Below are 12,466 nucleotides of genomic sequence, written 5' to 3'. Positions count from 1 at the left end.
ATTAAATTTAGTCTTTTAAAAATACTAGTATATAAAAATATTTAGTTATTACTACTGATGCTTGGAGAAGGAAATGGCAACCCACTCCAGTAATCTTGCCTGGAGAATCCCAGGGACCGAGGAGCCTGGCAAGTTACAGTCCATGGGGTTGCAAGAGTCTGAGTGACGAGGCACACACGCATTACTGCTGCTGCTGCTGCTAAGTCGCTTCAGACTCTTTGCGACCCCATGGACTGTAGCCTGTCAGGCTCCTCAGTCCCTGGGATTCTCCAGGCAAGAGTACTGGAGTGGGTGGCCATTTTCCTCCTCCAGTGGAATCTTCCCGACCCAGGGATCGAACCTGTGTTTCCTGCAGCTCCCGCACTGCAGGCATCTTCTTTACTGCTGAGCCACCGGGGAAGCCCTATTACTATTGATATTGTGCTATATATTTGTGCATATGTATAAAATTATGATTACAGAGATTATTTTGAAAAAAATCTGAGCTTTATATTTTTAACGGTTGGTCTTTCGAAGAGGAGTGCTAAGAAATTATATATTGAATAAATCATTATATGAGTGCTTCAAAGGGTGAGAAATTCACTCAGTTTAGGAATATCCAATTTTGTTTATTACCATGATTATTTTTAACTGGTTTCTTTAACACTGTGCACAAATTAAGAAAATCTTATGATTCAATATCGATAGGGCAGTTTGATCTTAAATGTATGCTTTAGAATACATATCAATGATTATAAGAATAAAAAGAACCCTAATGTTAAATTCAATTTGACTAAACTAAGAAGAGAACAATCACGTCAGTCTTGTCTCTTAAAGAAAGCTTTCTATCACCGATTTAAGTAATTTTGTATTCAAATGTAGATGAAGTAGTTAATATAAATCATAGATATATATATAAATGTCACTCAAGAGATTAATGGATTCAAAAATGTAGTAAGTACTATTGTGAATCATGTTCTGCTTAGAATTACTCAAAAGGTAACTTTTAAGACTCAATGGTAATCAACATATAAGAATATTTAATGATGGTTTCACAAAAGGTCTTTTACAATCCATGATTTATAGTATATAGACTTCTAAAATATATGTATTGATTGAGACTTGGCATATTTTGAATGATATAAGCCTAGAATAAATTAATTTTTAAATTATTCAGTACAATTATAGGACTCACCATAAATAAATGACAGTATAAATGACATTTAAGGTTATTCAAAAAAAATTATTTTATATTATCAGGCCGTTTAAATTTGTAACAGATGTTTAAAATTTTCTGGATTCTATAATATATCCAATTCTACCAATAGGTAAGGAGAGCAAATGGCTCATTTTGGAGAGAAGAAAGAACATTAACATGTTCAGACTGAAAGGGTTCTATCTCTAAGGAAAGATCACTTAACTAACTAAGTAGTTAATGTTACCCTAATGATGTAAAAGAGTTAACTATTTATGGCCTGGATACCTCATAACCTATGACATATCTCAATACACTATAATCTTTCACTCAGTAACTGAGGTTAAAAAACTTCATAAAAACAAATAGACTATCAATAGTATGAAAAAATCAGAAAATAAAGTCATGGTATCAATTAGAAATGAACAGAGAAAGTCATCAGTCATATACAATGTACAAATCAGAATGTCTACAAGGATCTCCTATTTTAGAGATGAGGATCCTTGGGCCTAGAGATCACTGATATTCATTATGATAGGTACATATTTCTTTCCAGTAAAATGTGTTTTCCCTACATGTGCTATTTAATACCTGCATTATGGATTGTTAGTTCAGCTAATGTACCTTGAATATATATTAAAATTTACAGCATAAAAATTACCAATATAAAAGACTGGGTTTTTTTAAGAAATTAAATGTAAAGAATTGTGTCCCATATTAACATTCCTGTTTAGCATGGTATCAGGATCTTACTCTAAATAATATCATTAATAGATAACACAATATTTTGGAAAACTTGTCCAAAAATAGGAAGCCACATCACCAGACTCTTAATATTATGAACAATTTCCAAAATCACTTGCATTTTAGTTGAATATGGTGTCCATGCCATGGAGCTGATTTTCCTATGTGATCATTTTATTGCAAAGTTTGCTTGACTCTTAAGTAGGGTTCAAAGCAAATCAAACTCATCTGTTCCTTAATAATCAGTATTTAGTAAAATGGCACTATCTTTCAGTAAATGCAACCTTGTACAATTCATACATAAAGGCTAAAGGTGAATTTTACCCTCCTCCACCCCCCAAACTTGATTTCATTAGGATAAACTCCTACTGTCATTTGAGAGATAAATGTCTGGCAGTGAGCTGTGAGCCAGTACTTCTTCATGAGTGTTAGGAACACAGGTCATATGCTGGTGACAAACAAATATTTCTCCTTACTGTGATGAGACCAACCTGAGAGACTGCCACTCCTCTCTGAGCTGTTGTGAGAGCTGGTGGTGCTGAAATCCTGTGACTGGTTGTGTGGCATTCTATTAGACAATCCCTCAGCCAATCGGTAGTCAGGGATGTAAAGTAAGGCTAAGGGTTAAAGGGCAGAGGTCATAGTGGCATCATGTGATTAGTTCACAGCACAAGCCCATGCAGAACATGCAGTTAGCAATTCAGAAGCAGATGTCGTAGGACAGTGGAGGAATGTTTTGTCTGTCCTGCCTAATGGAGGTCGAGATGGATTACTGATCACTATTGAAAAAAGAGCTAAAAGGATGAAACCAATTGGTGTTGTGTGGTGATAGCAACAGTGGTGGTGGTGGCGGGGATTGTGCAAGGTACTGAATACATGCTAGAATATTTTTTTAGTTTAGGTAGTGAACCTGGTGATGAATTACTAAACCGAACAACAAATACTACTTTCTATCTCATGCAAAAATGATATGAAAATAACTCTTCTGGAAGTAAGAACTGGACTTACCGTTGTTACCTTTGTTCTGATCGGGTAGAGAATAACCAAAGCCCATCAGGTCTGTTTTTTGCTGAATTGAGCTTTTCCACTGTGGATCAGGCAGATCGACAGCCAGTTCATGTATGCTATTGGAATGCAATATCTGTGTCGTGGCATATGGGGTAGCCTGTGTTATTTGGCTGGAACTATTGTAAGTGGTTTTGGTCGTGAAGTCAATGCTGCTATAAATGGCTCCATCCGAGAGCATTGTTGCCGTTTTATCCCCTTGGCCTGGAACTGGTGGCAGCACATCTGTGGTGAACATAGGGAAATGAAACAATTTAATGATGCACAGGAAGCCCAAAACTATCAGGAATGAAGATGAAAAATAAATGTGTCATGCCGCACGTTTGCATTTCAGCTGAGACGGGCTTCATGAGCCAATGAAGGGTAGATGATGTACAACCGTCGCCAAGCTATCAGCCTTGGTGACAGGCAGGCCTACTGCTCGTCCTTCACGTCTCACTGCTTAACACACCCCATCCCCCATTTTCTTCAACCATGAATGAGAAATTTGGTGTATTTCACTACTGAAAAAATGCTTTCAGTGGTTCATTCTGGTTTAGAATCCATGAAATTGTTAGCTCTTTACAGAAGCAATGGCAAAAGTGAATCTACAAATCATGGATGAAAAGCATCTTTTTCCACTTTATCCCAAGAGAAATGGAAAATAACTGCTAAAATAGATGCAAAAGTTTCCAAAATTATACTCTCCAAACTATAAGGCGCTTTTTACTGAAGTTTCTACTTGCTGTTTATCTGAGTTGATTTCACAGCTCCAGAAATGGAGTGTAACTGATGGTAGCAATTTTTTTTTCTTGGATAACAAAGGAAGATTTTCATGAATAAGTCATTTTCACAATACAGCAGGATTTAACTACAGAAAAAGCAATCTGGGTGATCACAGAGTTTAATTTATGCTACCAAATCTTAGAAGTGGAGAATTATAGTTTCAAGTTGTAATACAGCAAGAGTAAAATTAAACTTCAGGAAAAACACTGAATATCAATCAGTCCATTTATCACTTTGGTGTGCTAAATTATCTTTATATGATGTTTTTAAATTCAGAACTGTCACCTCTCTCCTGAGCACTTATTTTCCTTCTCAGAATAACAACACTAGAATCTAAAACAAAAACAAAAAAAACCTACTAATACTATTTTTAATCATGTAGAGTTAAAAGTGAATATATATTATGCTACTTAATAATATATGTTCTGAAAGTCACATTTCACAGGACATGAGTTCATCAACCCTCTTGATTTCATTATGGAAAATTTTCAACGAGTTATAGTACTGTAATAATAAACCAAATGATCTCAGTAACAAAACCAGCTTATCATCACAAGGAGAAAACTGAAGTAGTCAAAATATCCTAAAGCATTTAGATTCTATGATATCTAACAGTACTTGAAATAAGGACTCTTGTAAAAATATTAAGTTTGCTTTTGCATTTTACAAAAGCTAAACATGATCTTTAGCAACAGCAACAAGACATTTAAAACGCATTTTATACACTATAATCACACACTGTAGGTTCTTTCTGAAGGTTTTGAAGTCTGAAATTCCAACCTGTTTTCTAATTAAGTATATATGTACTTTTTAAATAACTATTTTAAATAGTTAAACATATTCACATTTATAATATTTCATCAAGTTGTATAAGTAAGTACATTGTTTTCAGATTCAGAATTTTACAACTACTTTCTTGCCCTTCTTGTTTTTAGCTGTAAACTGATTAGAAAATTTGATGACAAAGAAATATGCTTCATTCTAAAGCATCAGGTCAGTATCATTTTTATTCTCTGAGATGCTTGATATTTAACAATATATCAAAATTGTGAAAGTAGGTCCTTCACTCTAGGGAAGTTTTCTGAGTTTTGCTTCTGCCGCCTCTACCATGTCTTTCACTGATGAACTGGACAGATACCCTTCTTCAACACTGACCCCAACTTCCCAGCATCTTCAATATGAGGTTCTTCAAAGCTTTGGATTTAGATTGTGAGCTACTGCAAGTGTTTTAAATGGCTGTGTGTTCACATGTTTTAAAATGGAAAAAATATAGTATGAAAATCTAATCCTTCATACGCTATGCCAACTAAAGCTATGGTTCTAGAAATAGAATCTCTCTCAGCTGGATGAAATTAGTCTTCAATTCTAAGTGCTTCTATATTGATTTGGGGGCTGCATATTTCCTTCAAATGTTATTTGCTCACTCTTATATTTTCAAAAAGTAAATTGAATTATGACCCAGCATTAAAATACTAGAGGCTTATACATGACTATTTGCATGTGGGGAATTATCCTATAACATCAGATGATTTGGAACTCTGGGCCAGTCTTCCTCCCAGGATCCTGGACTCGAATAGATGCTGCCATCTTTAGACAGGACTTTTTATTTTACATTCTACACAGTCCACATCTACCCCTTCTTGATACTTTAGGTTATCTGACTGGCACTTGTTAACGTTTGTGTCTGAAACTTATGAATTATAGAAACCCTTCTCTCTAGTCATAACTACTCATGATTTAATTCTTCAGTTTTTCAGCAGCCTAGTTACACATGCATTTATTTCTTATTGCCTGGAATAATTACTTCCATGAATGACTGTCTCCTTCACTGTATCTTAAGTTACTTGAGGACAGAGTACCTGGGATTTATGTCTGTATTTCCATAATTCCTCATCTAGTGTTTTGCAAAGAGTAACTACTTACTGAATAATTAAAGGGCATTTTTATAGTTTGTATTGTCAAAATGAATACATGTGATTATTAGTACTTGATTATTCAAAATAGTATTTTCATTACATTTAAACATGTATTAGTAAACATTCTTAAAGAAAAAAATATCAGTATCCATGGTTATTCCTCTAAGTGTACGTGGTAATACAATCACACATGTGAATCCTACCTTAAGAATTGCAGAGAAGTGTAAATAAAAGAACACAGTCTTTAAAATCTGTTAGATAGATCTGGATTCTACAGATATATCTCAAGTTATTCACCTTGATAAACCTTAGTTTCTTGACCTCTAAGTTAGAAATATGATTATGTCTTATACTTATTACATTGTTGTGAAAAGGAAATGGAATTTGCAAAATGTCCTGTCTTTTTAGTAAATGCTTAAAATGCTTATCACACTGGAAAGAGATACAGTTAACTCTGCAAAAACTTTGTCACGGCCTTGAGAGTGACCTGTGAAATATTTTCATGTCATGAAAATGAAGTGGAAATGGAAAAAAAAAAAAAGAAAACGTTGAAAATCTTCAGAAGTATCCTTTGCCTAAATTAGATAAGAGACATTTTAGAATGTTAATGTAATCTGCCAGAAACTGAAAAAAAAAAAAAAAAAAACCACTTTCTCCACCTTTGTACATTTATTTCTTGATATAAAGAAAGAATGGTGTGTTATTCCAATGCAAATACAAGAAAAAAAAGGCAGCTACTCCTTGATTGATAAAAACTTTATGAACAGAATTTCAAAATCAGTGGGTAGGGCAGGGAGGAATGTTTTGATCTCCTGATAAGACTATGCTTGGGCATAGAACTATCCAAGATAAAGTGACACCTATAATTGCAGGGCTCAGAATTCTGACACCTAGGGGAGGCAGCCACTTTCAGAGAGTCTGGGCAACTGAAAATCTAAATCGGGTGGACTGAATTACAGAGGATAAGTAAGATGCTGAGTAGTCATACAGCTTACGGGAGGGAGGCCCCCTTTTTCAGTTGGTGCTGACACAATGCAGAGTTGTGCAATAATTAGTCACTTTATTATTTAAAATACCATTTTAAATATGTTTAAACATGCATTGGTCTTACATTCATAAAGAGAAAAGGCCAATATCCATGACTGTATTCTAAGTCAATATGTTTACACACTCATACATGTGAAATCCACCACTGAGGTTTATAGTAAACCCAGAATACTTAGCGTAGTCCTGGGTCTCCTACATTAGTTCTTCCTAGAAGCATATATATATATATAATCCTTCAGAGGATTCACACAAATTTCTTAGATTACAGCACTATTCTCCTAATTAATCACCCAAATTTTTCAACCTATCTCCATCCTCCACCCAGCAGCTAGCTGGATGATTTAAAACAGCACTCACATTCTAGGATTCTCCTCTTAAAGTCCATTAATGGCTTCTGATCATCCTCTAACAAAGTTTAAAGACTTTGTGTGGCTTAGAAGGCCCTCTGTTACCTGTCCTTCCATATTTCTTAGCATTCTTTTGCCTTGCAATCGATACTCAAGTCATTAGGAAATTCACTCATTTCTTAAATAGGTGAATGTTTCCCTTACTTTCTGAACCTTAAGACACAGTAAATTTCTTCTCTACATACTTTCTACATACTTTTGGCTCCCCACTGTTCCTTCATATATCAGCCTAAATAATACTTTATTCATAGCACCTTCCTCCTCCCAGGAGACAGCTCTTTCATGTGGGGTATTGGCAAGGTACCAGTCCATTTGCTATCTGCACAATCCTACGTCAATGGAAAACTCATGTATCAGCTGAACTAAACACTGGGGCCTGAGACTTCTCCAGTCCCATCTTCCTCTAAACCCACTGCTCTCCTAATGATTGGATGAAAAGGTGGAGAGGGGAAGGTGGTGATTTTCATAGTAAGTCCAATTCTGTTTTCTTTATAAAGACCTATGGAGAGGACCCTAGTACTGAATTTTGAAGACCTTAGCATGTCAGCTACTTAGACTATTTTTGTCTTTTATTTGGGGTACAAATTATCAATTGTAGAATTACAGAAAAGCTGTCAACATGTTGTTATATTTATTTAAGTGTCTGCCTCTTATATGATATTTTTACTGTCTGCCATGGTGCCAGATGCACAGGACACCCTCAATAAATATATATGAATGATAATCAGAGAAGTAAAATGACTAGTTCTAAATCATAAGCCCTGTCTGGCTGCATAATTCCTGATTTAGTAATCATGTACTGTACTCAGTCATGTCCCACTCTTTGCAACCCCATGGACTGTAGCCCACCAGGCTTCTCTATCTATGAAGTTTTCCAGGCAAGAATAATGGAGTGGGTTGCCATTTCCTTCTCCAGGGGATCTTCCCAACCCAAGGACTGAACCCGAGTCTCTTGCATCTCCTGCATTGGCAGGCAGATTCTTTACCACTGTGCTACCTGGGAAACCCTTAATCATGTACTAATAGTATGAAGAACAAAATGCATTATGAATAGTTACCTTCTTGGTTAGTAATAACATCCTTAAAAGCTCAGTTTTACTCAAGGTAATAGATACCACAGCTTTATAATAAAATATTTAGCAAATGTACAGTACTATGAATACATGTACTTCACTAAATTCACTTATGGAAGAAAATACTTTTTGGTATGCCTTTTTCAAAACATCCAGGAAAACCAAGAAAACAAATCACAAACGACAGAATTTTGAAAAACACAACTTACCCCCACGCCCAAAGTTCGCAATCTCATTTGGGCCACTATTGCTGTTGTTTACTGGCAAGCTCGTGGCTGGCCATGAGTCAGCAAGCCATGGATAACTGGGATCACCAGCATTTAGAAGACCTGGGCGGCTAAAACAGGAAAACATGGAAATCAGTCCGTGGAACTCCATGAGAGATGTGCACATCTGTCTCATGAACTACAGTGGATTAAAGAATTTAAGATTCTAATTCACTTCCAAATTAAAATCTGGAGGCTCTCAAGAATTAAGGAACTTTGGCAAGTTACTAAGGCTCTGTGTAGATTATCCCTGTCAATGGAAGCAGAAGAGTCCTGCCTGGGATTCTGCTGACATCCAAATGAATTCAGTCGTCTTCCCTGAAACTGGTAGGACACTGGTAACATAGCAGCATCCTGAAACAAGATCTGATGATAAATTGGCATCTCAAGGGAACAATTGCTCAGAATGATTGCTTAGTATCAGCCATTTCCAGGACTTTGGGCTATTGCTCCTTCAATTCCTGCAGCTCCCATATTTATCTGTCCCCTATAGGCTGTAACCCCTGTTATGAGCCCTCATGGTTGATTTAGAGGCAAGGAACTTAAGGGAAATAAATGAAGAGTATTTATACTGTTCCATCAATAGTACATTTTCAGGTTCTCTAAATTTAAAGTGTTAGGAGAATATGAAAGCATTTTAGGGTGATAAAAGATCCACTGCGGTCTGATCCAGTATGTGCATAATCGTCTATGAAGAAAACTTCTTTTGCATCATATTCAATAAAGAATCCCTATCTTTAATGTAAAAGTGGGATTCTGATCCCTTTCCAGATTATTACCATATTTACAAAGATATAGCAACATCTATAATCATCGTAGTTTTTTTTTTTTTTCCTGATAGACCCTTGGTGATACAATCCTTAAGAGAAACATGTGTTTCTATGGAAACTGCAATAGGAAGATCCAACTGCTTTCTGGCTACATCCACCAGCTCTCATTAGACCTAATCTCTTTTTGCTAAAATATTGATTAAATGGGAGATTGGAAGTTATTACCAGAGCCTAATTACAATCTCCATATCGGCAAAGGGAAAATAGATGAGGATATATGGGTTTGTTATCAGTTTTTATCAATTTCAATTGAGTATCCAAAGTTGTGGAATCCAGTCCTATCAATCTACAGCCTATTCATCATCCATGAATCATTTACTTTGTGATCGATTATGTGTACTTGTTCACTCACAGCAATTTGGTGAGAACCAATAAGGAGCCTTAAACAACAGCAACTTCATTTGCTAATGTCTAATTAATGCAATAAACATCCTGCTAACAAATGAACACATTCCTTGTGATATTTACTACTAATTTCTTCAGGGGCATCTGGGAGATATGAAACATCTGGACTTGATTCCTCTGACGTGCACAACAGATAGATCATTAAACCTTGTTGTAAGCTGTTTAATTCCTTCTAGAATTCTCAGACTTATAAGTGATCGTTTATTACAATAATTGTCTTTTACTACGTAGTTTCCTCAGTCCTGATTAAAAATAAAAATAAAAAATCTCCTTGGTATACCTTCCATTGCTCATTAGTCCTCCATCTCCTCTTTGAAATGTAACTGTGAAAAAAAAAGAAACACACACAAGTAGTCAATATTAATTACAATTAACAACAACTACATATTGGCCCTTCGTTTAGAGCTGAAGCCCCTGGGAATTATAGCAAAATATAATTAACATAATTGCACAGATAGTAGAAGCAGTGGTTTGGCCTAAAGCAAAGCCATCATTTGTTCCAACTTTAATAAGACATCTAAAAATTCTTCAGGCCAAACACACGGTTAAGTCAAAGGGGCAATTTTTATTTGCATGTCAGTTGGTACATATATGATATTGGAAGATGGATATGCATTGACAAAGAATTATCACACCGTGATTTTTAATGCTAATATACAGGTGTCCTAATTAGAGGTCATAAGGCAAACTGCACATAATGGAAACTGAAACAGGGAAGTTCAAACAGGTAATATCCTTCTAATGAAACCAGGGAAATAGGTACAGATTGAAAACCTATTCCTCTCCATCACAGGTCCTTTTAGGGACATTGAGAAGCACTGAGTTGAAATACTACAATTACTGTATAATAGACATGAACTGTCGTGAATAGAGAATACCTAATGTATTGAATGCTTTCCTTCATTTACGAATCCTTATAAAAATGAGACTTTCAACTTATTGAATATATTCCCATTGTATGTAATGATCATCCAACTTAAGTCCTTCTTAAAACTATGGAGCATATTAGCAATGCCAACAAGCAACCAGTAAAGCCACAGCTGGAGAACCCACGCCCTCTGGTCACTAGATTTCATTCTACAAAGCTAACAACATGAAAGTGGGTGTCAAGGATCGGCAAAGAAGATAAATATCAGTTTGGGTGCATCATCTCTTACCCACAATCTTTGCAGCTAAATTTGTTTGGAATTAAAATGCTTCAGATCTGAGACAGGTAATATGATGCACACTGCAGAGAAGGTCTGAGCCAGCAACTATATTCAAAATGATTAGTTTTGCAATGAGATGTGAATATTCACGATTAGTGGAACAAAGTCTATACATGACTTCATATTATTTTGGGTCAAACTTTGCCACTAAATTACTTAACTAGAAAATCATTGGGAAAAATTTGGTGTTTAGAAGTTTATAGACTGCACAATTGCAATTCTGACCAAAATTAATATGCATCAGCTAAACTAGTCCCTGGGAAGAAGGAAAAAATACCATTTCACAGCTGTGAATTCAACATATCCTATCTTGGAAGACACTGATTACATTTACTATGATTACTTGGTGAGCAAAAGTGAAAATAAAATTTTATGAATTGATTCATATTTTTAATGAACTTGCTACTTAAAGTATACACTTAGTAAATACTTTCTCATTTGGATAATCTCTCCATAATTCACCTGTTTCTTAAGTTTGAGCTAAAAAGTATGATTACTCTTTAGATTTTATAAATTTCTAAATGTAGTTCCCCAGTCTCCTCCCTAAGGTTGTCTAAGAATATATCTATTCAGTTCAGTTCAGTTGCTCAGTCGTGTCTGACTCTTTGTGACCCCATGGACTGCAGCACGCCAGGCTTCCCTGTCCATCACCAACTCCCGGTGCTTACTCAAACTCATGTCCATAGAGTCAGTGATGCCATCCAACCATCTCATCCTCTGTCGTCCCTTTCTGCTCCCACCTGCAATTTTTCCCAGCATTAGAGTCGTTTCTAACGAGTCAGTGATTCCCATCAGGTGGCCAAGGTATCGGAGTTTCAGCTTTAGCATCAGTCCTTCCAATGAATATTCAGGACTGATTTCCTTTAGGATTGATTGGTTGGATCTCCTTGCAGTCCAAGGGACTCTCAAGAGTCTTCTTCAACACCACAGTTCAAAAGCATCAGTTCTTTGATGCTCAGCTTTCTTTATAGTCCAGCTCTCACATCCATACATGACTACTGGAAAAATCATAGCACTGACTAGATGAACTTTGTTGGCAAAGTAATGTCTCTGCTTTCTAATATGCTATCTAGGTTGGTCATAGCTTTTTTTCCAAGGAGCAAGCATTTTTTAATTTCATGGCTGCAGTCACCATCTGCAGTGATTTTGGAGCCCAAGAAAATAAAGTCAGCCATGGTTGCCACTGTTTCCCATCTATTTGCAATGAAGTGATGGGACCAGATGCCATGATCTTAGTTTTCTGACTGTTGAGTTTTAAGCCAATTTTTCACTCTCTTTCACTTTCATCAAGAGGCTCTTTAGTTTTTCTTCACTTTCTGCCATAAGGGTGGTGTCATCTGCATAACTGAGGTTATTGATATTTCTCCCAGCAATATTGATTACAGCTTGTGCTTCATCCAACTCAGCATTTCTCATTATGTACTCTGCATGTAAGTTAAATAAGCAGGGTGACAATATACAGCCTTGCCGTATTCCTTTCCCAATTTGGAACCAGTCTATTATTCCATGTTCAGTTCTAACTGTTGCTTCTTGTCCTGCTATAGATTTCTCAAGAGGCAGGTTAGG

The 12,466-nt window shown here is 36.0% G+C and overlaps 1 protein-coding gene across 6 annotated transcripts in view; it reads right to left on the bottom strand.

Moving 5' to 3' along the window:
- The window catches only part of ROBO2 (roundabout guidance receptor 2), a 645,961-nt gene that overhangs the window by 44,664 nt on the left and 588,831 nt on the right, over nt 1-12,466 (bottom strand). For all 6 annotated transcript variants that reach the window (XM_043448631.1, XM_043448630.1, XM_043448632.1 and 3 more), the window contains exons 19-21: nt 9,973-10,015; nt 8,401-8,528; nt 2,927-3,208 (exon numbers count right to left, since the gene is read on the bottom strand). In XM_043448631.1, the coding sequence (XP_043304566.1) occupies nt 2,927-3,208; nt 8,401-8,528; nt 9,973-10,015 (453 nt within the window). The remainder of the gene's footprint in view (nt 1-2,926; nt 3,209-8,400; nt 8,529-9,972; nt 10,016-12,466) is intronic.

Source organism: Cervus canadensis, chromosome 27 (genome assembly GCF_019320065.1).
Source record: "Cervus canadensis isolate Bull #8, Minnesota chromosome 27, ASM1932006v1, whole genome shotgun sequence".
Taxonomy (NCBI): domain Eukaryota; kingdom Metazoa; phylum Chordata; class Mammalia; order Artiodactyla; family Cervidae; genus Cervus; species Cervus canadensis.
Note: the sequence above shows the minus strand (reverse complement) of the source record. Positions and strands in the feature narration are given on the sequence as shown.